The sequence below is a fragment of the Neopelma chrysocephalum genome, unplaced genomic scaffold (genome assembly GCF_003984885.1).
Source record: "Neopelma chrysocephalum unplaced genomic scaffold, ASM398488v2 Primary Assembly neopelma1_23, whole genome shotgun sequence".
Lineage (NCBI taxonomy): Eukaryota > Metazoa > Chordata > Aves > Passeriformes > Pipridae > Neopelma > Neopelma chrysocephalum.
In genome coordinates, this window is record NW_020897691.1 from 32153662 (window position 1) to 32181173 (window position 27512).

Below are 27512 nucleotides of genomic sequence, written 5' to 3' on the forward strand. Positions count from 1 at the left end.
GCGCCCGCCCCGGCTCGGGAAACGGCACTTCCTAGCGGGAAGTGCGCGCGCGCGGGTAGGGCAGGGCAGAGCAGAGCAGAGCAGAGCAGAGCAGAGCAGAGCGGGGCGGGGCGGGGCGGGGCGGAGCGGAGCGGAGCGGAGCTGAGCTGAGCTGGGCTGGACTGGACTGGACACACTGGGAGGCAGCAGGCGCGCGGTGTTCGCGTAGTCTGTGCGGTCGCGATGGTGCTGTGCGACGTGTGCGGGCAGGCGCTGCCCGCGGAGGCGGCGGCGCGGCGGCGCCTACCCTTATGCCGCCGCCAGCCCCGCTGCCCGCTCTGCCGCGCCGCCGCCGCCCCGGGCTGCGACGAGCTCCGCCGGCATTTGGAGACATCCCACCCGGAGCCGGGGCCTCCGGGCTCCTCCCGCCCTGGGGCACCGCTCGGGTGCCCGTTCTGCGGGGAGGCGGCGGGGCGGGAGCTGGAGGAGCACGTCCGGGAGCGGCACGGGCACCTGCTGGGCGCCCCAGGCACGGGTGAGCGGCGGTGAGGGAGGGGCGTTCTCCTCATGGAGGTCGGGGAGCGGAGAACCGGGCTGGGATGAGCGCATCGCGCTAGGATGCTCCCGGAGTGCCTCCTCCTCTGTGCTTCTATCCCAGAGAGCTCCGAGGCCTCCTCTGGGTGCAGATACGGGGCAGCGACTGAGGGCGGTGGAGAAAAGTCCCTTGGAAAGGGGAAGTGAGTGACTGAAGGCGGGAGGGGCGTCACTTGAAGGATCTGCTCCGGAGCTGAACTACAAACGCCAGTGCAGGGGAGCCCGCAGGGTGTTGTATGATCCCAGTACGCCGTGTCAGTGAAAGCAAATCGTAAACCTTTTGTGTGGTGGGGAGGGTTTTTTTTATCTGTTGGGCGTATGTTTGGTTGCAAAGATTTGGCTTTGCCTCTTCAAGAGTCGTCTATGACGGGATCCCATAAAGTGGTTCCATTAGGTGTTAGGGAAAGGAAGTTTTTGACTTTGAAGTAGAGGCTTGGAAAAGATCCAGCACCGAAGTATTCGGAAGTGCTAAATATTGGTTTGGACAGAGATATTCTCGAGGATAAAGTTGGATTAAGGGAAATAGCTGCTATTTAAATACTGTTATTTTATTTTAGTCATGATCAGAATTTTATTTTGACTAACTGTCCAAGTTGCTGGTGGCTATTTCAGAAACTTACCGGTGGCATCTTTGCTAGTGGGTAATTCCCTTAGAAGACTAGTATTCATGATGAAACGCACTGTATGTACTGAAAAGATTAAAAAATGATGATGTAGTAGGTTGACCCTGGCTGGACACCAGGTACTCACTACAGCTGCTCTCTCACTCCCCTCTGCAACTGGACAGAGGAGAGGAAAAAAAAACAACGAAGAATTCATGAGTTGAGATAAGAGCTGAGAGGGGTCACTTACTGATCACCATCATGGGCAAAACAGACTCAAAGTGGAGATATTAATTGAATTTATTGCTAACAGGGTCAGAGCAGCTGAGCAGTGAGAAGTAAAATAATCTTAAAAACACCTTCCCCCCACCCCTCCTTCTTTCCATGTTCTCCTCCTTCCCCACAGCAGTGCAGGGGGATGGAGAATGGGGGTTATGGTCAGTTGTTGTTTCTGCTGCTGCTCAGAGGAGTCCTTCCCCTGCTCCTGTGGGGTTCCTCCCATAGGAGATAGTCCTTGATGGACCTCTCCGGCATGAGTTCATCCCACAGGTAACAGTTCTTCCCAAACTGCTGTCCCGTGGGTCACTTCTCCATAGGGTGCAGTCCTTCCAGAATGAGCTGTACCAGTGTGGGTCCCCCACAGGGGCCACAAGTCCTAACCAGGAAAAACCTACTCCAATGTGGGCTTCCCTCTCCTCTCAGGTTCCTGGCAGGACCCTGCTCCATCTTGGGCCTCCCACGGGGTCACAGCTTCCTTCGGATATCCACCTGCTCCAGCATGGGCTTCTCCATGGGCTGCAGGTGGGTCTCTGATGGTCCTCCATGGGCTGCAGGGGCACAGCTGCTCCACCATGGTGTTCCACATGGGCTGCAGGGGCCTTAGCTCCAGCACCTGGAGCACTCCTCCCCCTCCTTCTGCATTGACCTTGGTGTCTGCATTGTTGTTCCCATGTTGTCACTCTGCTCTTCCCTGGCTGGAATTTTTGCTGTGCAATACCTTTCTGTTCTTAAGTATGTTATCACGGAGGCGTTACTGTCGCTCTTAGTTGGCTTGGCCTTGGCCAAGGAGGAAGCCTGTTCTGGAGCTGGCTGGCATTGGGTCCATAAGACAGGGGAAGCTTCTAGCAACTTCTAACAGAAGCCACCCCTGTAGCTCCCCCCACTAGCAAAACCTAGCCACAGAAACCCATTACAGATGATTAGGATGCAGAATGTGGCAGTATAATCAACCTCACTGCATAATCTGTGATTAAAATGTTATTTTTAACCAAAAAAACCCCAGGTCTTAGCATTGAAGAATATCTTTCTGCTATGGGTGCAAATAATGTGAAACTTAAATAAATAACTTAGTTGCCTGCGTGGCAATTTCTACTTTAAAATGGTTTTATTATGGGTGTTTTGGTTTTTTATGTGCATAGTATGTTTAAGAAAACTCTATGTTTGCAGTGTTATGTAAAATGCTCCTGGTGAATTTACGTTATTATACCACCACGTTTCCTTCCAGCCCATCATGAATATTTAGCCTGGACAAATGCTTTCCAGAAACAGCTACCATAGAATATTAATTCTTGTGTTTTGTGAGCCTAGGAAGATGCAAGTAAAATCTAGGAACTCAAAAGGAGAGCAGTAAAGATGGAGTCGGGCATTTGGATATGGATCTCGGTGACAAGACAACAGGCAGTGGCCACAAATCAAAAAATCAAAAGAATGCCATTTAAATGCAAGAACACTTATTTTTTTTTACTGTGAGAGTAGTCAAACACTGGAATATGTTGCTTGGGGAACGTGTGGAGTGTCCATCCTTGAAATTTAAAAACTGACTGGAAAAGACCCCATGTAACTTAACCTGTTTAAATTTGACCCTGCTATGAGGGACTAGATGATCTCCAGATATCCATTTGAACTTTACTTATCCTATGTGGTACTCTCAGTAATACTACTAAACCTGCAGAAAGAATATATATTTAAGGAGATATAGGAAGACCAACAAAGTAAGAATGACAGCACATTTTATTTTATTCTTTCGGCCCATCAAATGTTGTGTTATCACATGAATATTAAGTTTTTGTAAGCAAGTGTTCTGTTAGCAGAACAGATCTTTTTATTAGTGGTTTGATATTTAAGACTAAGCATTTCTTAATACAAATATCATAGCAAATTGTGATCTCTAAGTTAAATGGGGCAAAATGTAATGGAAACAAGGAAAAAATGTCTTAAAATTGTCGTGTAGTTATATACAAATTCTTAAGTGGTTAAGAGAGTAACAGCTGTTTAGAATTTGCTGCCTTTCACTGGAGAATTTCAATGGTAATGTGTAGAATATATATCAGTTAGGGGGGTGATTCTCATAAAAAGCCCCAGGAATTGCATTAATCAAGGAACTGCATTTTTTTTCAGACACTGGAAATGATGAACAGCTATATGAATGTCCTATGTGCGGTCTTACCTGTACAAACCTTCAGATTCTTGAAGAACATGTGAATTTGCACTTAGAGGAACACAGCTTTTCAGAAGGTACCTGAAAGGATCCAGGCTTGATAATGCTTGAAAGCATTTACAAGTATTTGCATGTTGGAGAATAGAATCTCGTGCAAAACTTAATATAAATATTTTTGTATTTAAAAAGAGAATGGGACACATATATTATGAAGTTAACATAGTTAATAGCAGGTCCTATCACTTGCCCAAGTGCTCTGTTTAATTACACATGCTAAAAGAAATCTTTGTCTATGCACGTTTGTTGAGTAAATGAACTGCATATTAGCCAAAAGTAAAACTTAAAGCAAAAAATGTTTAAGAGACAGCAGTATTATATATTTCTTTTTCTAGCTCTGTAGAAGGTTTTTATAAATTGAATTTACAGTGGTATGTTCTGCTGAAAATTTATAGCTTATGAAAACTTTTTTCCTCAATTCTTTTCTATAAATGCTCGTGCTGATTCACTAGTCATATTGTTAAAGTAAAGGAATCAAAATGAATTTTATTTATTAACATGGCTAACAAAATCCTAGAGATTCCCTGTCCAGTTCTCTGATCCTAAATTTGGTTTTGTCACTTCCTTATAAGACTGCTGGCAATGGTCCTAGAAGCTAATAAGTGTGTGGTATTCAAGAAACTGGGACTTCTTGCTAACAATGAAGTGAAACATAATAAACAAAAGCTGTCTTCTTAGTGGTAGAGGTACATGCATTATTTGCCAAGTAATTGCTCCAGTAACCGCATAAACTTTGTCCAAGTCAAGAGTCCAAGTCTTAGCAGACTGAATACAGTCGTTCCTGTTCAGTGTTTGTTGCTAATAGGTCAAAATAATTTAGGATGCATTTCCTAAAATTAATGCCTAGTTGTGTTTACATATGTCTGCTTAGAAACGAATCTTTAAAACTTAAGTGATCCATCAAAGCATTATTAACCTTCTGATCAAGTCACCTCTCTTTGGAATGTTATTCTGGGGTAGGTGGACACATAAGTGATTTAGAACTGGCTCGACAGCTCCAGACTGAAGAAGATAAATGGCAAAGATCAGAAGAAGAGAAGCGAGAGAGGGAAGAATTTAAAAAGCTGCAGGTACACTATTGTTTCTAAATGGTAAACTTACAACAGTTGTGCCATTAGAAACTGAGTATCTTGGAATTGCAATGTCCTAAAATGGCCAAACCAAGTCAGACCTGTGCAAGTCACCAGTCTGTGTTGAGGTGATGGTGCAGGAGTGGGTTGGAAGCAAATGCATGCTTTTGGAAACCCTGATCCTGGCACAGGTGCTGGACTTGCCTGCCTTTAGCTATTTGGCTTTGCTGCTTTGAGTGGTGCTGGCTTAGGATGGGGCTGGGTGCTCCCCTACTGCTCTCACCAGCGCACCTGCTGCCTATGCTCCACCCAGCTCTAGTGCTCTGCCTTGCAGTGCAGCATGGAGCATGTTCCCTGTCAGAGTGCCAAAGGCCCTGAGCATGTTGGCTGTCCTCTTCCAGAATATCATCACCTGCTCTAGGTCCTGCTTCGCTCTGCTTCCCACCTCACAGCCCTGGTAACTCATTTCCCACTCTCGCTACCTCCTTGCCAGACTGCCTCTGTGCCAGTGGCTCTGCCAAGAGGGAGCAGAGGGATGTGTCTGCTCTTCCCGATGTGGCTTTCGTAGACCCACACTCATATTCAGGAATGAAGCTTGGCCTTCAGCTCTAAAATAATTGTAATTCTGAAGTTTTTATGTCTGTTTTTCAAAGTTAGTGACAGTGATTTTGAAAAGCTGCATGCACAACAGGTGAATTTTAAAATTGTGATTTAAATCACGCACATTCCATCCCTAACAGAGACAGTATGGCTTGGATAATTCTGGTGGCTACAAGCAGCAATTTCTAAAGAATATGGAAAGAGAAGTTGATAGAGGAAGGATGCAGCCCTTTGAATATCACAAGAGAAAAGCTGACATGATGGAAAGTTTGGCTTTTGGTATAGATGACGGGAAAACAAAGACTTCAGGTAAAAACGCTGAAATTATACAACTAAGACTTTTTTTTCTAGACTTAGGTTGTAGTGACCAAAGTGGTCTTTAACAAAACATGTAATTGGTTGTTTAGTATTGGTTGCATCCTAGTTCTAATTCTTATTTTCTAGATCAATCTATACTATTGTAGTCCTGGTGAGGACTAAATAAATACACTAAACTAATAAGGCAATTAAAGCTTAATGTATTTCTAATCTGTATTCTGAACTGTGGGGTTTTTTGCCTCTTTTTTTTTTTCCTTTTTTTTTTTTTCACGTGGAACCTTGAGACCAAGTTGTCTGGTTAAGGCCACAAATATAGTCTATATCAAAAGATGTAACTGTCTTATTACAAGTTGGTTGCCCTTGACTGTATACTTGTTTACTACTTAGTACTCATTGGTTCCTAATCTAGTGTAGCATTTCAAATTTACAGTAGCTTTTTATCTTGTGTTTCATTTAATTGTAATGTCATGTAAGCTTGTTGCAGGTAAGCACAGTGTCCTGATTACACATCTGATTACAAAGTCCAAGAGAGGACTGGGAGGAATAGACATCTACTTGATACGTCTTCTTTTAGATGTTTTGTAGTTGGTAAAAAAATACAGTGCGGGTGGATTTCTGTGTCCTTTTTAGAAGGGTCTCGTCTTTCCTTTCCAAGACCATGATTCAAAGGTCTTTTAGCTTATTGCTAATGGCAATAGCTCACAAAATATCTATTTGGTTCTTGACAGGTGAAATAAAATTTCTTCTATTAAATATATTGCATGGAAATAACACATTTAAAGTTTTCATTCTTGGTACTGATTTGGATTTCAGAGAGGTATTCAGAAAATAATCTGTGATGACTATGGAATAATTCTCTTCACAATAGCATGGCAATAGAGGGTGTTTGAGAATTTACATACACAGATTGAAGAGAGCATTCCCAAGTGTGTTCTTTCATGTAACAAAGGAGGATTTGGAATATCCTGCAAGTGGATTATTTTAAAATATTTACAGTAATTCTCAAGTTCTGTGCCATTTCTTTTTTATCCCCTCTTTGTTTCTCCTGGAAAAAGAAGTTGTGGGGAATAAAAAGTGTTGCCATGTTTTTAAGAGGATGTTGTACTGGGGGTGGCAGGGGCATAGGAATGCTTTATTGGTGACATACTTTTTCTATATCATTGTAATAGTTCCTGTGACTATCACAGTTTATAATGTAGTCCAAGCTGTTTAATATAAAATTGTATAGCAACAATGAAAAAATAGATTTCATTTTGAAAGCTTCATAGTACATAAATTCATCAAAATAAAGACCATTGAAATTAAGTAGGTGCAATGTCCACTGGTTTTGTAATTTGGGTTCCCAATGTAACGTAGGGTCACTTAGAAGTTTTAAAATAAATTGTATTAATATGTATATTTTCCAAGTTGGACAAAGAATCTTCTGGAAAATTTTGTAGTTCATTTTACAGGTAAACTTTATATTTTGTCTTCTTTTAGGAGTCATTGAAGCATTGTGCAAATACTATCAGAATGAGAACAAAGATGTGAGGCACGTATGGCTTTCAGCAGGAGTAGATCACTTCCACTCATCCTTGGGCGACAGAGGCTGGGGTTGTGGGTACAGGAACTTCCAAATGCTCCTCTCCTCACTGTTGCAGAACAGTTTGTATAGAGACTGCCTGACAGGTATTAAACAAAACGCGGTTTGTTTCACATACCTGGGATGACAGCCTGATGATTGATGTTTTGCCTTTTAATTTACACAGCAAGTCATACAATGTAAATGATACCTATTAAATGGTTGTTATACCATGTGGAAAGAGTCAGAAAGGTGAATACTGGCAAGACACGATGTGGTTGAAGTTTTACCCTCAGTTTTTTTGGCGTATCTTTGTAGCATCAACTACTTCTTATAAAAGAAACTGAATATTTTTAATTAATAGACTATTTCAATAACAGTAACAACAATTCAAAAGCTTTTCTGTTCCAGATACTACACTAATTCCTAGTATACCAAAGATTCAGTCCATGATTGAAGATGCCTGGAGAGAAGGTTTTGATCCTCATGGGGCATCTCACTTCAACAACAGATTACATGGTTCCAAAGCATGGATAGGAGCATGTGAAATTTATTCACTGTTAACCAGTCTCAGGATGAAGTAAATATTGGTTTTTGTTATTATTTTTAAGTGCTAGACCTTTAAAGGTTAGAATTCGTGTGTGTAATGACAAAGCTACCTTAGTGGCTTTAACCAGTCTGTAAACAGATCTGATTTAGTGCAGCATGAAACTGTATAACTACTTATGGAGGTACATAAACCCAATAACTGCTTAGATCATTGAGACTTGGTGCAAAATTATGCCACATATGCATAAATTCAAACACTGTTTAAAAGCTTAATTTCTCTAAAAGTCTCTTCTCAAGAAGAATCTCAATTTCAGCTATTTTCTATATCTTTTAATTGGATTCTCTATGTGTATCACATTAAAAAAAATCTAACATTAATTTTTGCAAGCTTCACAACTTCTTGTTTGACAGAACAGAGTAGAACATTTCTTTGTCATGTAGTAAATTTTCCAGTTTGGAACAGTATATATTGCATTGCATTATAATTACACGTCCCTTACTCCTGTATTAAAAAAAAAGGTGTTAAGGACCACTTGATGCCTTGAATTGCTGTATTTATAAAATATTCTTGGTGCCAGAGGAAGGGAGAAGAGGTGAATTTTTTTTTTTTTTTAAGCAAACAACCTGCTTGAAATTTTATTGTTGTTTTCATCCTCTGTGTTTTGTAGATGCCAAATCATTGACTTTCACAAACCAACTGGTCCTATGGGTACACACCCTCGTTTATTTGAATGGGTTTTGCATTACTATTCTACAGATAATGAAGGTGGTGCAAAGGTGGTGTGTACTTCCAAACCACCCATCTACTTGCAACATCAAGGTCAGTATCGCTATATGCTGGTTCCTTACTATTCTCTATCTCTCTTGATATCTGCTGTAATTCAGAGCAGCATTTTGTCATCCTTCCTCATTGAATTGAAGGCATGGCTTTATTTTGTATTTGGTAAAAGCAATGTTAAAGTTTGTATTTTATTGAATAGAAGAACTGGATGTGATTAGGATCTCAACTTTTTGACATGTACTCTTTACTTATAACTATCTTATTAAATTTAATTAAAAAGTAATGCCTTCCTTGACCTGAAAATCAGTACTATGCTACAAGGAAATAAATGGGATTTATATGTTTTTAAAATACTGAAACTCTATTTTGATATTAGGTCATAGTCGTACTGTTGTTGGAATAGAAGAGAAGAAAAACAAAAGCTTATGTTTGCTACTGTTTGACCCAGGATGTTCTTCCCAAGAAATGCAGAAACTGCTGAAACAAAACAGTGATGGAACTAATCTCAAACTACTTCGGAAATTTATGGGTAGCCTAAAAGAAAAGCAGTACCAGATAGTGGCTGTAGATGGGGTGCTGTCTTTGGAAGAGAAAGCTGTATGTATTTCAGAAAATAGTTTCAGTTTAAGAACATTTAAGACAATCTGCAGTTCTTCTTTAATACTCAAATGCACATTCATATATGGTTGCATGGTGGATTTTTTTCATTTCTTCACTTTCCCTGTTCTTCTTCTCTGTTACTTTCTGCTTATATAATCCCAGGATATCAAAAACAAAAACGTTTTGCATATATAGGAATGCCGCCTTGCTGCAACTGACAACTTCTAAATCTAGTATGAAGCTTGCAGCTGTTTGTGGATGTAAATTAGGTGCTTTTTTTAACTTTTCATTTTCTTATAATGTTTTGTCCTAAATAACTAATTGTGAGCATGGAAGTTACTTACAAAGATTCATAGTGCAAAATATGTTCAGAGGTTTTTATTGCAATTTTGTAAAGCTATGTGGTGTCTATGAGCCTTTGATAGTTGAAGAAAAAGGTGCGCAGAGACTGAGGCCTAACCATCCAATGTGTCCTCAGCTTGGACGCTGCAACTAGTGCATTCAGCTTTCTACAAGTATTTAGAACTTCATATATTTAAAACACAGGTCTGAGAAACTTAAAAGTTTGAGTTGTTGGAATTTTTATAAACCCTTTCCATGTGTTTGGCTTTGGGCATTTTAGCTTTTTTATGACCTTAGAAGTTTTCAGCTGATTGTCAGATGTAGTTTTTGTTTTTTAAGCTTTCTCTTCCCTACACTAACAAATTGATTCTGAGGACCCCTGTTCCAATTCTGTGGTGCCTTACATTCAAACTTCAGGACAGACTTTCATTTAAGCTGTTAAATAACTGGTGACTGAATTACTTGCTCAACTGTATTTTACATGTGTATGTTGTAATGAGGTATTATCTTAAGAGTTTTCTGGCCCTGAACATGTGGCTGTCCTCTCCTCCTACTGACAAAAACTTTAAAATTCAAGACACAGTAAAAAGAAGTGTCATTTGGGATTGGGAAGGAGTGGGTTTGTTGTCTTTAGTATGGTACTTTTTTTTTCTTCTTTTTGAAGATTTGATTTATATTTAAAAATATCGGTTGTTTAAAATGTTATCTTGAAACCTCCCATTTAATTAAGATGAAATATAACCCCTTATACTCATTAAGCTTACTACACTACTAATTTGGAAAAAGCTCTCTAAAGTGGTGGTTTTGTTCATCAAATTATTCTCTTCCCTTCTCTCCTCACCTATTTTTAGGCTCGCTGCCGTGCTTCTCAGGTCTTAACATCAGAGAAGATTCCTTAAAGGATACCTTTATTACCTGTTTATGGAATTTGTTGGATGCAAAACATTAAACTTTTGGACTGTGATCCTAACTCAACAATTTCTAGACTTAAATTATGTCTCTATAATGCTTGGGGGCTCTGGAGAAGCACAACACTGGAGTAAACGTGTAGTTTTGGTGTTCAGTCAAAACTCTGCCGTCCTGATATAACTAACTCTGAAGTATTGGAGTCTTTGTCTTACTAGAAAATGTGCTATTTTCTTAGTTGCTTAAATGAGCAACACCTACTGTCTTGTATCAAACTATGCACTGTTAATAAGCAGTGGATAAAGATACTATGGAACTAGTTTATTGGAGTTCCTGGTCATGGTTTATGTCTGTAAATGTAATTATGCGTCCTCTGTGACCAGTCCTCTATTTCTCCACAGTACAGTCTGTTACACCAGGGATTAGTTTACTACTGAACTTCTTTTCAGTTAGCTGGTTTCTCTAGAGATATCACCTGTAAACATGAACACAGAGGTGGATCAGTGTTGGCATTGGCTGTGAAGTCTAAGAAAGAGCTGTCCAGAGTAGAGTGCTCATGCTTTAGATGCCACACAAGACAATCTTTGGGGTATAGGAAGATAATATTTCTTTTGTACCATGGATAAATAAACTAAATATGTTTTTAAAAATGTTTCTTTAATTTCATCCTTTTTTTAATTTCTATTTTTGTGTACATTTTATAATGTATATCCCCTAGGTCTCAAAGGCATCTCAAAAGGACATGAACTGGCTTTCGACTAGCAGCTCTGCTGCACAGGGTTAATGCCGTTAACCCTGTGCAGTTAAAGAGACTGTGGAGCTATCTGCTGAAACAAGTATCTTAGGTGTTAGAGGCACCTTACTGTATCTAAGACATGCTGCTCTGGTTGAAAGTAAGAGCCAAGCCTCTCCAAGAGGGCAGCTGGAGGCTGGGAGGGTGTTTGAGTGTGTTGCAGATAGCACTGTATGTCTTTGCTTAAGCAACTGAGTCATGCTGTATCATCCAGTTGTTGTAACTGGACCTTAGATACATCCCTTTCATTTAGACTCTTTTTGGTGTTAACCCTTAGAGGTGTAAGAGCCTTTCCATTAACCTGTCTCTCTCATGTGCTCTCATGTACTCTGGCAATTTTTGGAAGCAGTGAAACACGTGAGCATGTAAAGATATTACAACCCATAAAACGCTGATTTTTCTGAAATGTGCGTGAAGGTAAAAAAAATTCATGAAAATGCATTTGTTTCAGTAGGTATGTAGAAGTGACCTATAAGCTGTAAAAGGTTTAAATACTTAGGACAGAACAGGGGCTGACACTAGGGACATCAGTCCCGTATTAGCCCTGGTCTATGTGGCATGTGTCCTTATGTAATGTGAAGTTTTGCAGCCACACAATCATTTAACCTCTCGTAGATGTGCTTCAATCTCTTCTGCACTGTTCCTGCACCTGCCTGGGATTGGGACTGAGTTTGTTCCTTGCTCAGGCTCTGCTAATTCCAGCCCAAGCTTGCTCTTTACCAGTGTGACATTGTGCCCAGATGTGCAAGCTGAAGAAGCAGGAATTGCAGTACCACCTCTTGGCTTCTGCAGTTGAGCTGGTGTTTCAGTCGAAAGCTGTAATGTGCCAAATTTGAAATACTTCCTTGTTCTGCCTTGTATGTACCATTTTATTCCTATGTTATTACCATGGGGCAGCCAGGTGATAGGTGAGCAGAAGAGTGGAGGCCTTGCTTGATGCAGCTGAAGGTAGCTCTGTAAGGGCTCTTGTAGCAATGATTCCTGGCACCACCTAGACACCAACCAACCATTTGAGATATTTGATTCCTTTTGTAAATATGACCTTATGCCAAGATCTCAATAGATTTTGGGTTTGGTTTTTGTCTTGTTTTGTTGTGGGGTTTTTTGTTTGATTGGTTTTTTGGTTTCTTTTTAACAAGCACTCTGGGAGTGTCAGAGCAACACAAGGCTAATTAGATTTATTAAGGTCAAGTTCTTGGTGTCTTACTCGTTTCAGCTTGACCCCAGGAATGCCATGTAAAGGTCTGACCAACCAAGACAATCATGGTGTAACAAACAACAGCCTTTTCAGGGAATTGCAGCTGGAGCAGGGTAATGGGGTAAAGTTCAAACATGAACTGAACATCATGGGAAAGAAAGCAGTGTGGTAACGATGTATCATGAATCATCATGGCTAGGCTTCCGAACTAAGATTTGGGAAGGGCTCTACCCACATTTGCTACAAGCGCGATGGTGGCTAAAAAGGCCAATACGAGATAGACAGGTCCGGTTGCAAAAGACACAGCAGAAAGTCTCCTTAGGTGGTATCAGCAAGACATGATTCTTTCTGCATTGTCTTTTCTCCTCAAGAGTGATCCTGTGTGCGCTCTCAAAAGCATCAGCAGCGTTATAGATGGTGTGTCTCCAGACCTCCCGCTTGGAGGCCAGAGTAGTCCAGTGATGATGACATCATGGGAAAGAAAGCAGTGTGGTAACAAAACATTAAAATAACCCTACTGAGACACAGAATTTAACCTGAATCACTACTAAAGTTTGCCCTGAGAGAGAGAATGAATCTGCTTGGGCTCAATGCTAAATAAAATAACTGCTCTTATTGTCAGACTCCCCTGAGTTTTCAGAATCCGAACTTTTTATCTTCTTTGCAAATAATTGCCTCATAGAAACAACAAAATCCTGTTTGGATCTATTTGCAAGACCCTAAATATTTGGTTAAATGCTTTTGTGCAGGAAGTGACAGAAGGACTTTGATCTGTTTTTCTCTTCCAAGAATAGCACACTTTTGTAAACAGCTGTCAATGAGTATGTCCTTCCTTATATATTAATTGACTCACTACCATGATTTAACCTGTTCATGGCTCAGCTCTGTAGAGTGGCTTGCCCATGGATTTCCCTGAGGAGATATGTAGACATATCTCAATATTTTTTCCTATCAACAATTCAAAACTGTTTGCAAATTCAACAACTCATCACATACATTTGATCTAGGATATATTCACCATTGTAGACAGTAATGACTTACACGTTACTTACGAAGGGGAGTCCTGAGTATTCCTCAGCTCTATCCATTGAAACCACTCACAAACTAGAGCTGTAGTTTCTCTTCTCCCCATATATGCACCTGTAAAGTCTCTGATACATCTCTAGCATTTTTCCCCCTCCAATAGCCTTCCATCCATTTAAGCACAGCCTCAGCCAGGAGGGCACAGGACGTGATCTGAGGAGGGAACATTTTGTTTCAACTTTTTTTTCAGACACCAACTGTACTTCCCTGGGGGGGAAGACAAGTTTTGGACCCTGACCCCTGCTTCCTGCTATGATGTCTACATGTTCAAGCTATGGTGACTTCTTTTGATTGCTAATAAATCAATGCCCTAACAACCAGCCACAGCAGGATGCAACTTCTATTTAAAAAGATCCCCACACTACTCCAAATAATCATTTTGATTTGACAAAGAGCATCTAACCTTGGCCTTTCCATGAATTGTTTAGAAATGTAAAATAACCTCGCAGTTCACAAAATTGCTTGTTCACTTCTTTCATGAGTCTCAAGGGACCAGCTGTTTCTTCTCACTTTCAGTCCACCTATTTTAGCCTTCTGGTACTTTTTTCCTGCTTTTACCTGTACGCAATTACTTGATGTAAGGCACAGTTAACTGTTTCCACTAAGCAAAGGTGACCTCATGTAATTAGCCTACAAGAAGTTCCTTCTGGAACTTTATATTCCTGATACAAAGAAAATAAGTTACAAACAAACCCACTCCACCCCCTCCAAAAAAGCCCACAAAACAAAACAACAACAAAACACCAAAAAAGCAGAATGAAACAAAACCAAAACCAACCAAACAAAAAAGCCAAACCCCCAAACACCTTTATGTGACTTATGTAACCACTGCATCCCCTGACCTCTGACTTAGAACTTCCAACAAGAGGACCAGTGATCTTTTCAATTAGATGGAAGGAAGGAAAGAAAAAAAGAGATACCAATAATGCAACCGTAATTTGGATGCAAAATCCTAGGCTTTGCAGCTAGATATTGTAGCTTGAGATTGTACTCCTACAGCATCTTGATGTGGTAAGTAACATCCTCTGAATATTAATAGAGCTCAGGCACCAACTATTCAAGACATTCAGCATCTTCACAACTATATTAGCTCTGGTCATAGTTTAGTGTTGCAACTCAATATTATCTCCCTACATGCATCACAGTGTATGCTTTGGAATCAGGCAGTTAAAAGCAAGATACAAGAAAGGTTGACGGTGCCATGATTTTGAATTACTGTAATTCTGTCAACGTTTATCAATGGGATTTTATTAAATTAATAAAAATACTTCAATCTAATCCAAAGTGTGTAAGCAAATTTAAATATCCCACCTAAACTTTTGCCGCCAAAAAACCCTTATCTCAGTCCACTTCAGCAAACTAAGACACACACACATAGACAAGCTTACTCTCGGTCAAATTCCCTTTTATTTCACAGATGTTAATTGCTAACAAAGCTAAACAAATCTGCAGTTCAGATTGAGTCACTGAAACTTGTTCCAAAGACCTGGAGGAACAGACTTTATGCAATTTGTTTGTCACTTCAACCCTTATTATGTCCTCTGCTTTGAAAAACAACAGTGAAAACATATTTTCATATTTTGTTCTATATAATTTTAACATTTTTTAAGCTCTACATCCTCTGCCAATAAATAGTGTGGAAAAAACCAATAAATAGTGTGAAAACGGACTAGAAAATTTCACTAATCTACAAATATTATTAATGAGAAACTTTCATATGTAGATTATTCTTTTCAGTGATGCACTTGGAAAATTTTCTGATTACCACATTTTGCACAGACTACAGCATTCTTGGATTAGGTCCAAATTTAAAGAGAACTAATTTTCTCCTTTTATGAAAAAAATGCCAGTTATAAACACACAGAGCTGAAAATGGAAAGCAGCCTTAGGAATTAAATAGGTTTTTTATGCAGCTCAATCAAGACATACCAGAAGTAAATTAGGTTCAATACTGAAGAGCATTTTAAAGTATCCTAGCAATTACACAGGAAGCTGGATGTAGTAACTATCAAGTTTTCAATCCAACTGTATCTTTGGAAAAGTCAGATTTAATATCACATTAGCTCACAATTTTTAATGTATTTGGTAACTCTGCTGGAACAGAGATCCTGCTTATTGCTTTGAAACATAAAACATTATAATTGAAACCTAGATGCTTATCTACAGTTCTTAGTCACCAAAATTAAAAAGATCAAGGAGAAGACTAGGAACAAAGGCACATGGTTAATTTATAAAAGTATTTACAGGGTACTTGAACATTTATTTCTATCTACTAGAAATTCATCTTGAATACAAAAAGAAACCAAAAAAACCTCTACTGAAACATGTTAAAGGAGATCATCCTTAACAGATATTCTCAAGCAATATGAGCAGAGAATCTTATACCCCATTAAATTATTTCTGGAACTAAATTTGTCATTTTGAATATGGAATTTTCAAATATTAAAATTCATACATTTATTATTCCTCTAAGCAATGTTGTATTTTAGTGCAACCCTCTTCAAAGACTGAAGCTGGCACAGTTAAGGCAGTCTACTAACAGTATTTAAAATTCAGCACATAGTGTTTAATCATTGAGGTGCCTGTATCTCTATTTGGAGAGCTCTCTTTTGAAACCTTCACCCATACCATCATCCTTCGAGTAATGCAGTTTCAAACACACCATGTTTAAACACCACAGTTCTTGCAGTGCTTGGAGTTTTCTTGAAGGTGATTAGGGAGCTGAGTCTAACATCTGTTAGCTCCAGAAGCAACTCTGCAGGATGGGTAACATCCCCAAGTTGATGTGTAGCTTCTACTGCATGCTGTCCTAACCTTCAGAGGCTGCCAACAAGATGCTTCTAAAACTACACCCATGACTTTCAAACCTAAAAGCACTCTATAAATCCTGGTACTGTAATCTGCACTCACTGATAGTGTTTTGACACAGTCTGTTGCTAAAAGCAAACTAATTTTCCTAGGGTGGGTTTTCACTTTTCATGGAAGTTCACTGATGCACACATTCAAAAAAAATCCAAACCCTCTCTGAACAAATCAATGAAACTTTAAGAGGACTTGATCACGTTCTGATTTTTTCCCTACTGACTTGAACTAGTCATTTTGAAAATATTATTCATGATGATGGCAAAAAAAATTACTCTAATTGTATGGAAATGGTTTCCATTAAAGTTTAATAAGGCTATACAACAAAGGTGACTAGTGCTGTCTATCTACAGGTGATAGGCTGGGGCATCAGAACTGACCTGAAGTATTAAAAAACTTCACAGGAGGGAAAAAAACAAAAAATAAATAACTGCATAGTATGTGATCCCTTTTATTCACTGAAGCTGCCCATGTATATTCCAGGTGGAAGACAGCAGAACAGCTGCTCAGCCTTTAGATGCAGGTGTGTTTCGTGCTTGCTGTAACATCTTTCCATCTTGCTTTGTTGCCACATCTCTTCAAAGGACAATTACAGAAGTGGGAAGAAAAAAAAATAAGAGAAACTAGACAAGCATTTCCAGACAAGATCAATATTTCTCAAATTTTCCATTTGAAATATTAAAGTAAATTTATTTATAGTGAAAGTCATCAGAAGACCATTCCCCTGGATTTAAAATATTTTGGTTTTTTTCTTTGGAAAAAAATTTAAAAAAAAAAAAAAAGAAGAAAGAAAACTAATACGCATTACTAAAACCACAGATGCTGTGGCTTTCCTGCCTGCCACTCTTTCCTTACATATGTCCATACTGATGACAGAATCAGTTCAAATAAGTCTAATCACTATCTAAATTAACAGGATTGTAGTCAGGGTCATCCTCTTCATCCTCCAACTCTAAATCATCCATCTCTTGGAATAAAGATTCATCAACCTCCACATTGTTTCCAGCTGTAAAGAACAGAAAAATAATTTATTTTCATGCAACTAGGAAACAGTAACTGAACAACAAAATGCACAAGACTTTTTCATATTAATCCTTCAACGTAGGTAGCTGCTAACTTACTTTTTATGTATCAAATAGATACGGAAAAGTAAACATGACATTTTATCTTTTTACAGCTAAAGTGTTGCTATTTTTCCCTCATAACAAAACGCATTCAAAAGAAATGTGACACAGGACCTCAGAATTCACTGGGAGAATGAAATGAAAATTTACAGTTGCCAGAAGCAGAGATCCTTTCTCCATAGGACTGCCAGAATAGGAGCTCAGGACCTCACAGCTGGAATACTTACAACTATCATAATCACATAAACACATTGGGTTTATAAAATATTCCTTACACATCATTTGCCTACATACATATATTTGCCTTCAGATTTAAATTTGACAAGCAAGATGTAGCTTTGCATAGTTTCACATTTTCTTCTGAAAGAGGTGCTGCTGATCTGCAGATAAAACTTGAGGACTGCTGCTATTTTATTTTCATGCACCAACAGTGACATCTTCTCGTCACTAAATAAGTTTCTATTATTTCACTGGATTTGAAAGAGCCTTTATAACCATTTCTATCTAAACATAATGCCATTATGCTCTGAAAATTAGCATTAAACACTGTTATAATGTTACAATACAGTTAGTAACCTCTTGCATTTATGACAGAATGCAAACAGCAATAAAACCGGGAGTTTTTAATCACCAATAGTAACAGGATTAAAAGTTAATACATTAACCGCAAATCATTTGGGCACAGAGCCCAGAGGTCTGTTCCTCCCTTGAGGCAGCCAAATGTGCCATCAACAAACCATCTTCACTTTACACATTTTGGAGGAAGACAAGGTTAAATTATTCCTTCTAAAAGAAACTAAACTCTCTCGTTACTGCAATTTCAAGTTTATGCTCACTGACATTCATAAATAGTTTGTTTAACTGTTACTTGCAGAGCAGATACTTGATTGTCTTCTGACTGTGTTTTACCAGTAGACAATGGGGCTGCATGAAGAATTGCCTTAACTCAAAAATCATATATTTCAAACTAGGACACTAAAAGGTGGTACAGCAAGGTACACAAGTCACACATAGGTATGTGACTATGAGTAGATTTATTTGCTTTACTTCCAATAGATTTTCCAAGTTTAAAATTTTTTTGGCACAGTCTTACAAAACTTTCAATTGGCACTAGGTTGATATTTTAGGCAAGATAACAGGCAAATGTGCAGAAGCCATGAAGAACTGGATTGCACAGAGGCAAACAGCATTTATTTTGACCTGTAAGATGTTTACTGTTGGTGTTGAGGTTCAGAGAGGAGTCAGAACTTCAAGATCTGTGCTTTAAATCAGGGGTAAGAAGGCTGGCCATTAGAAAAAAAAAAAACTAAAAGAAGGGTTTGGTTGGGTTTCTTCTTTTTGTTTGTTTTGCTTCCAGTCCAATCATTTGAATAGAAGCAATGGAAATAAGATCAACTCAAGCTCAAAGCTGCAAATCAATATGCTTTATCATTTTGAAAAGATTTCCTTTGTTTTTATAAAAAGTTAAAATCAGTTCACTTTGAAAAACAGTACTTCTCAGAAAGTTCTTCCAGTGTAAAAGTGATACTGAGGAAAGATGTTAAGTCAGAAATATAACACAGATTTTGCTTAGGAATTTTGATCTATTTTAAGCCATTGTCTTTCAGTTGTGGAAACAAACAGAAATTTACCATCCTCCAAGAACTGGATGTCAGAAGTGTCAAGGTTGTGATCCATTTCAAACAGCTGTTTACCTAGAAATAAAATAAAAAATAATATATAAGCAAGTAGAATTCTGAAACAACCTAAGGCAACAATAGTTGCCACATGTATTTTAGTCTTTTCATATTAACTAATTCTAGCAGACTTTTTTTTAACTGCTTGTTTCTTTAAGTTTCCCATTGTGGTTTTACGACTATTCATTCAGGATTCATCCATGCCAACAAGCTTCCTCCTCTTACATGTGAAATGGGTCAGTGTTTCTTATAGTCACTTTAATGTTATTATGGCTTTAATAATGGGGGGGGCAGAAAAATTTACACCATACTGCCCCACAGCCTGTGTTCAGTTCTTATTGCTTTACTCGTCATCTTGCATTCCACAAGAATTCCTCTGTGGGAACTGGAAAAGAAATTAACTGACTCCTCCATCTGTTTCCATATATCCTCTCACTTGAAAAGGAACTTGGATCTACACACAAATCACCAGCTCCAACACACACACGCACCCACACACACACACCTGCAAAGGAAAGCAAATCCTCCCTTTCTGATTGGGAGGAACAGAAAGAAAAGCTCTGGACTCTTTCCATGTAAATCACCCATCATCCATGTACATTTGCATTGCTTATGCAAGCTTCTACAAACAAGACTGGTTGGTAATACTGGGGTTACACTACTGGCATCCAAGAATAAGCCTCGTTTTGGTTTTGTAAAGGGGAGCTTTTATAAACTACATTTGTATAGAGGAAAACAGAAAAAACTTACTAACAATACTTTTAAGAACAGAAAAACTAGAAGCCTCATTTCTGTTATCTCATCTTTGCAGATTCCCAAATGCATTCCAGTCAGAGATGAATCAAGCGTGTCCCCTGCCCTGCACAGCTTTTTATGAAACTTACTACCATTAACATTTCCATCTTTGTCAAATTTCATCAAAATTAGCCAAAAGTTTCAAAAGCCTCCAGAAACGAGGAGAAAACAGAACAGTGATGCAGCACAATCACACAGGTCATGGTTTTTCAGGTAATCGGGTTAGAAAGTAGATCCAACATCACAGGGGAACCAGTTCAAAGCTAAGCCATGCAGACTGTAGAGAAGGATGCCCAAGATCTAATTCTTGCCTACAGGTTCTCATAAGAAAAATAATTTCCTCCACATTTTTCTCACTGGATACAGTTTGCTTTCTACTGAACGAACTGTGATCTGCAAAACAAAGAGCCCCAAACCACTGCTAGGACAAGCACTTCCCCAAAATATCAGAGCCATTCTCACTAGTCATTGTAAGTTTGTCATATGCAGCAGCCACTATGCTGCTTCAGTCCAGCAACAGCATCCCAAACTCCTAGATGTGCTTAGATAATCTGAAGTCACTGTACAATCCAGTGCAATAAAGGCCAGATCAATAAACTCTTGATGTACATTTGTCCTGTTGCTTAACAAACCCCAACTATTTCTGTCTGATAGCAGCAGCTCCAAGTGGTACACTGGCTTAAACACACAGTTTGGAAATCTTAATGATTTCAACAGAAATCTTGTATCTATCAGCTTTCTATTTAGCTCAAAATCAGCACTCAGAAAGACTTCATGTGACATGAAGGGCAATAATCAGATACTGCATTAAGAGTTTATTTATTACCATCATCTTTCATAGCAAAAATTACTTTTAGACTTATCATTATAGTCTGATAACATTGCAGAAATTTCACAACCAGAATTAAAACATACCACTTAATTTATTTTTGCCTGCTTGTTCTTCTTCTTTCATCTTTTTCCTTTTTATTTCTAGGAGTTCTGCATCGAACTTGGCTTTCCAATTCAGGAAATTCTCAATGGTAACAGGAGTGCCATGAAAACGTTGCTGAAAACAGAAAACAATGCTGCAAACACAACTTGCAAAGCTACAGGTGAAGATGAGCACTCTCTTATTTATTTAAATTTCAACATTCCAAAAGCATTGTCTACTGTCAAGTATTCTGAGAAATTAGTCCTAACTCTGAGAACAGACAAAGAATACACGTTTTTTTCTGTCACGAGACTCTCCCTTCAGAGAACTATACTGAGGTGGAAACTCTCATGGGAAAACCCTGCGTACTACTTTTGGATCTTAGAGTGCAATAGTTCAAAATGCATCACTAATACAAGTTATCTATAAGTAGGCAGCACTTCTTATCAACCCTTAAGTGCAATCTACACTTAAATGTTTACCATTAAAGTACACTAACCCTTTTACGTTGTTGAAACAGAAAAAAAGGATCATTGTTTCTCAGCCATTTTCAGAAATACTAAACCTTCCAAGTCCCATCACCCTCTAGCTATTTCTCAGGAAGTAAGTGAAGACTCATTAGTTGGACTTATAATGGCATATTCCATGAATGGAAAAACAATTCTATAGTGGTTGATTGAATGGACACGTACAAGGAGGACAAACCAGTCTTGAAGACTGGTCCCACTGCTTCCACCCTATCCACTCAGTTTACCAAGGAAGAGAGCCTTCCTCAAACCCTAGAGTCTGTGTGCAGCATGACATATTCTAGCCTTTCTTGCTTCCCATCCCCTCTTGCTTCTTCAGGCAAAAACCTGTTTACAGCAACTTTGACTTCATTTGGGAAAAAATCCCTGCCCCTTCCTTAAAGGATTGTGAACAAGCAGTTATAGTCTCTAAAAAAACTGCTTTAGAAAATAAAGAAAAAATAACTTAATTACACTAAACAATCTTCTAGATCGTTAAGTTTCAGTTATATCATCTTTGGGAGAGCCGTTCCTTTTCCACTGCAACTGAGAACTGCTCCTGCTTTAAACCCACACATTTTAAAAAAGCAGGAAGTCTTTTTAGTTGCAAACATTATTTTACATACTTTCTCTTCTTCTTCTGCTTCTCTTTCTTTCTGTTTCTTCTCTTCTTCTCTTCGTGTTTTTATTTGATCCACTATTTCATTTAATTTCTCCTGTACTGCTGAGACTAGAGTGAAGATCATTACCATTCCTAAATTTTCTTCTGCCTACAACACAAAGAAGGCAACTGCAAACAGAAGAACCTCAAACCTTCAGCAGATGAATGTATAAGTGCATTTAGAAAGCAGGATGCTGTGCAAATGCAGACAGCACAGCTGATGCATTCTGCACCAGTCTCAAAAGCTTGCTGTAAAATCCAAATCAATTGGCCACTTAATTCAGTTAGTAATCCCCACATGGGTGTGCAGCAAAACACAAAGCTGAACACCTTTGTGCAGGTTGTCAACACATTACAGACATCTGGAAAGCTTTTTCATGAACAAAATAAAATATGTACTAGAAATACAACTCTAAAATTTAAGTATTATAAATCATAAGAGACAAGAGTCACTCAGAACCTCTCCTGTAGGTTTATTCCTTAATCCTATTACATGCCCCTTTGAAGTGAGATAGTTTCCCAGGAAAACCAAAAAACATCAGTTGATGGAAGGTCATACGAAGTAAAGTGAAATGAAAGAAAGCCTACTGAACATATTATGGCAATTTTAGGGCAGGGAGGACTTGTCAGGAATTCCTGAAACCAAAAACGGGTTTCCTTCTCAGTCCTTCACAATGCACTCTCACTGATCCCAAAGGTTGAAGAGATCCACCCCCACCACCCAAACAGTTACATTATTAAAAATAATCAAGCATCAACGTGGCATTTTTCAATATTTCCAAATAAGACTGAAATGGCTTGTTTTCATAAATACTACAAGTACAGTTAAACAAATTCACCTTAAGATAGAACTGCAAATGAGTGCACTTCCATTTCATTATCGTACACACTGAATTAGCCCTATATTTTACCTCATTACCACAGTTTACCTCAATAATGTCATTTACCAAACTCAAACCTCACAGTCAGTCCCTATAGTACGAAATAGGTTTCAGATCAGTAGCACATACCTCAGAAAACAACTGATTTGAGAGAGAAGTTCTGGCTAAAGTGCGAAGTGATATCAAGCTGTATCAAGATATTCCATTTTCCTTACCTGCTGCTCTAGCAGTTTTATAATGTCTGTGACATCATTATCGTCAAGATTCTCCTGTGAGACAATTTCATAAAGTGGAGTTTCATCAGGGTATTTTTCTCTATAGGTAAATTTAAGGGTTGTTTGGACAGCTACAAGATAAAAAACACACATTCTTATGGTGGTAACTCTATATAAATTTATTGTATATTTTTCTATTGTATTGACAGTCTAAAGATTATAAAATATAAAATATAAAATATTCTTGCCTTAAAAACAGTCTTCTTACACAGATGTTAAAATAATATGAACAGATTTAAACGTAAACCATGAGTTCTGAGAAATTAAGATTATGAAGAAGTTTACACTTGCACAAACTATTATAACCTATTCATGTCTGAAAGGTCTTTAGGAAGACTGGAAAACCTTCTGTGGTATGGCAGATACCAGAGCAGTAATCTCTTCTCCCTCATATTCTACTTAAAGCTGGAAAATGGTGAAGAGTCCTAACAATAGACCTAAAGAGAATCTCAGCATATTAGCACTTTAAATTCTGCATGCCTGGCTGGAGTATCAATCTCTGTGTCGGGTTCCATGGTTCCACCGTTCCCCATAAATCTTATGGCAAAAACACTATGTCCAGTAGGAGGTATTAAGCAAAGAACCACCTAAGGAAAATACATTCAAGCTGAAGCTGCCCAGAGCCAGGATAACATGGAAACAAGTGGAAGAAAATCAAGGTCCTTTTACACATCCTCCCAGAATACCAAGGAGAAGCTTTCCTTCAGTTCCAAACTCACAGTTCTTGGCAGCCCAGCAGTCTCTTCAACACAGACACCTGCTCCAAGCAGGACTTGCTCCTTTAAAACTTAACAAGACAGCACCAGTTTATTCCTTCTGTTACAGTAACCCAGAATAGCAGCTTCCAAACCTGCTTGGAGCAAGGCTTGCTTACATCATGCCCATGGAATTGTGGACACCCAACAAATACACAGCGACTTGGGACCCACAGCCCTCTGCTCTGCAGCTGTTCCTTAAGGGCTGCACATTCAGAGCCCACAAACTCAACTCTCCCTTGTGGCTGGCATACACAGAGTGGCTAGGAAAAAAATCCCCTCACAGGGCTGTAAGCTGCTACAAGGATGATGATAACCCATACTTTTTGAAGCTACGCTACAAAGCCTTTGAGATTCAGCAGAAAGCAGTTCTAGCATTCACATTCCTGTAAACTAAGCAAGGATCACCAAAATCCCTGAACTTCATTTGCTGAGGAGTGTTTGCTGTATCAGGCCCCTAAGAGGACTTAAATGGAGGTACACATAGTTTTGGTGATAGAATTAGGCCTACAAAGAAACTCCTCCTATATATGTTTAAGACACAACCAACTTACTTTCATCATTTTCTCCAGCTTCAGATGTCACAGTGATCGTGAAAGTTGTTGGCTTTTCTGACAATACTGTTCAAAGGAAAAAAAAGTCAGTGAGAGAGTCCTTAAATCAGACAACCACTTCTTCACATCACTAAAACTTGTCAAGGACTGATGAAGAAAGGAAGCTCTTGATACAGTGTTAAGGGCCTTTTTACCTTATTAATAAATACTTTTCCATTAACAGCTACTTTCCATATGATGTGATGCCTGGAATACTCTTTGAATGAGTGCATATAACACCAACAATATCAAGAAATTTCTCTTTTGGAAAACTTCCTCTTCTGGCAGTTTCACTTTTCTAGAAAGTACAAATCTACCTACCATCAAATTACTTCCGTTAGTGTCTGGAATGTGTTCAGAAAGCTCCCAAAGCTAATTTGCTTTACTGCGCCAGATATATGTGATGAGCACCCAGTGTACTCTTAACCCTGGACTATTTTTACAGTATGTCTGCACCTGTATTTAGGACAGCTTAATGTAAGAAACGCTTCTTAAAACAAAAATAGGAAGGGTTTTCTAGTACATTACTACCCCAGTAATGTACTAGAATGTGTGAATTAGGCAGCTAGAAGACAGACAAAAAGCGGCTCCTACGGAGACGCACAGAATGCAAGCGCTATGATCTGTGTTTCACAGGCTGAAAACCTCATTGCGCAATTGTGGGTTGTAGATCATATCCTCACATAAGGATTCCTCTGTATCACTGTTACAACCTATGCCCAAACTAGTATACATTCTCTCAAAGTACTATGTGAATTTTGCCTAATTGCTAATGTACTACTACTATCTTTATTCCCTCTTCTTCTCTTGGGCATAAAAGCATTACATGAATGAACAATAACTGTGGAGTAAGCATCAGAGCAGAGGCTTTAAGAAAGAATATTAGTTCTGTATCAGTAATTCAGCATCCCCAGCTACGAGAGATCAATTTACATATCTTTAAATAATCTTTAACATAAAACTGAAGAACCAAAAAGATTTTCAGATTGAAGCAATGGACAAACATCTGTGTGATGAAGTCGCTGTGGGCAGAGCAGATACTGTGCAGGAAGGGAACTGAAAATGCCCTGGTTTTTTCACTGTTAAAATTCTTCGGATACTGAGCAACATAAACCATGTTGGAATAGCTAACATGGTAGATACTCTTAATTGTTTGATGGTAACTTGGAAGTCCTGGAAAACTGATGAACCGACGTATCCATCCTACAAAAGTTTCAGTAATACAACATACTCCACCAAGGAACTAAAGCTTTCCTTTTTTCCACCACAAGACAGCAACAGAATAAGGCAGGTACTGGCTGAGGACATTTACGGAGAAAACAGCATCTTTAGGTACCCCAAAACATCCCGTGCTACACGGTCGTGACAAGCTATTACAGAAAAGGAAAACCAGTCGGCACACAAGCCAGGTGCCCAACTGCCGCATTTTTTAAAGGTTTCTCCAAAGGTTTTTCCACCCGCCACAGCCCGGGCTGGGATAGAGGAGCGGGTACCCACGCTGGGCAGCTGTGCCACGGCGCCAAACGCGGCAGAGGCTGCGCCGCGCACCGCACCGGCACCTACCTGGTGACGGGAGCCATCGAGTGCTTTGCTTTTCCTCCCCAGGGAAAGCAAACAAAAAGCCCGAAAAAGCCACCCAGGCCGGGGGGCTCGGGAGCCCCGAGGCAGCCCCGGCGCGGCCTCCCGCCCGTCCCGCCGGCACGGCGCGGCCCCGCCGCGGCTCACCCGTGAACGAGTCCGGGTAGATGGACTCCAGAGCCTCCAGCTCGTTGCGCTGCTCCTCGCTGTAGTCCGTCATCGTCGCCCGCCGCCGCTGCCGCCCACGGCCATGGGCCGCTCGCCCCGCAGCGACCCCGAACCGCCGCCGCTCCCCGCCCGCCCGCGCCTGCGTCCTCCCCGCCTGCTGCCTTCCCTTCCTAGCATGCCTAGCGCTCGCGCTCGGCGCTGGATGCCTTTGGGCTGCAGGGGAGGGAGGAAGAGAGGCGGAGCGGCGGGTACTACTGCCATCGCTGGGCCGGGCGAAAGGCGGAGGTGAAGGCACAGGAAGCCAACCTCGATCTTCTTCGTCATCAGGGGAGGAATAAGGTGCGGTACCCTCTGCTCAGCGAATTCCAGCAGTTGCTGCTTGGCGTTCAGCTCCGGGCTGAGCGGGCTGGGCGTGTTTGCACGCCTGTACCTGACGTGCAGGAGGAATCCTTCCGCCATGCTCCGCTCCACACCTGCGCTGCTTCCCCGCCCCTCCCGGCAGCAGCGGTGTTGGCAGAGGTGAGGTCGGCAATCTGTGTTATTTAGACTTCAGTATGTGGGCTCCCACCTAAAGAGGCAGGCTTCAGGGTCGCTATAAAGAGCACATTGCTGTTAGGCAGGTATTCACTCTTGGACATTCTTCCATTGAAAACTTACAGGGATCGGCAAACTGAAGAGGATTCAAAACCGATGCTCTAGGTGTCACAGAAGGGTCCCGTGAAGGCAGCTGAATGCCATTTCTGCCAGAAATTGGAAGGTGGTGGTGGAGGACTCTCTCCTGTGGGAGGTATCACACACTGGAGCAGGGGAAGAATGTGAGAAGCCCTCCCCTGAGGAGGAAGGAACAGCAGAGACGTGGGATGAACTGCCTGCAACCCTCCTTCACCCTCCCCCTGTATTAGTGGGAGGAGGAGGTAGAAAATTTGTGAGTGAAGGTGAGCCCAGGAAGAAGGAAGGCAGGGGGTAAATGTACTATAAGATTCAGTTTTATTTCTCATTGTCTTACTCTGATTTGATTGGTAATAAAATAATTTCTCCAAGTGGAATGTATTTTGCCTGTGACAGTAAATGGTGAGTGATCTCTCCCTGTCCTTATCACAAACCATGAGAATTTCTTTATATTCTCTCTCCCCTATCCAGCTGAGGAGGGGAGTGATAGAGGAGCTTTGATAAAATGCTTGCTTTTGTTTAGAAGTTTAAATCTCCAAGACCATACATATTTACCAAGATCTGCAATTTAACTTACTTCTGGCCC

General features: G+C 39.9%; 2 protein-coding genes across 2 annotated transcripts; one reads left to right on the forward strand and one right to left on the reverse strand.

The window, feature by feature from the left end:
* The first annotated feature begins 157 nt into the window (after nucleotides 1-157).
* On the forward strand, nucleotides 158-11046 carry ZUP1 (zinc finger containing ubiquitin peptidase 1). Its single transcript, XM_027692711.1, has 9 exons — nucleotides 158-514; nucleotides 3573-3689; nucleotides 4630-4739; nucleotides 5480-5648; nucleotides 7137-7325; nucleotides 7630-7798; nucleotides 8436-8587; nucleotides 8925-9145; nucleotides 10342-11046. Exons 1-9 carry the CDS (start codon nucleotides 223-225, stop codon nucleotides 10387-10389), a joined length of 1467 nt encoding a protein of 488 aa, XP_027548512.1. The 5' UTR covers nucleotides 158-222; the 3' UTR covers nucleotides 10390-11046.
* A 3812-nt stretch (nucleotides 11047-14858) lies between these two features.
* On the reverse strand, nucleotides 14859-26405 carry RWDD1 (RWD domain containing 1). Its single transcript, XM_027692722.1, has 7 exons — nucleotides 26237-26405; nucleotides 24473-24538; nucleotides 23104-23234; nucleotides 21973-22116; nucleotides 20843-20975; nucleotides 19088-19150; nucleotides 14859-17338 (listed from the first exon to the last, which is right to left on the reverse strand). Exons 1-7 carry the CDS (start codon nucleotides 26307-26309, stop codon nucleotides 17226-17228), a joined length of 723 nt encoding a protein of 240 aa, XP_027548523.1. The 5' UTR covers nucleotides 26310-26405; the 3' UTR covers nucleotides 14859-17225.
* Nucleotides 26406-27512: the final 1107 nt, after the last annotated feature.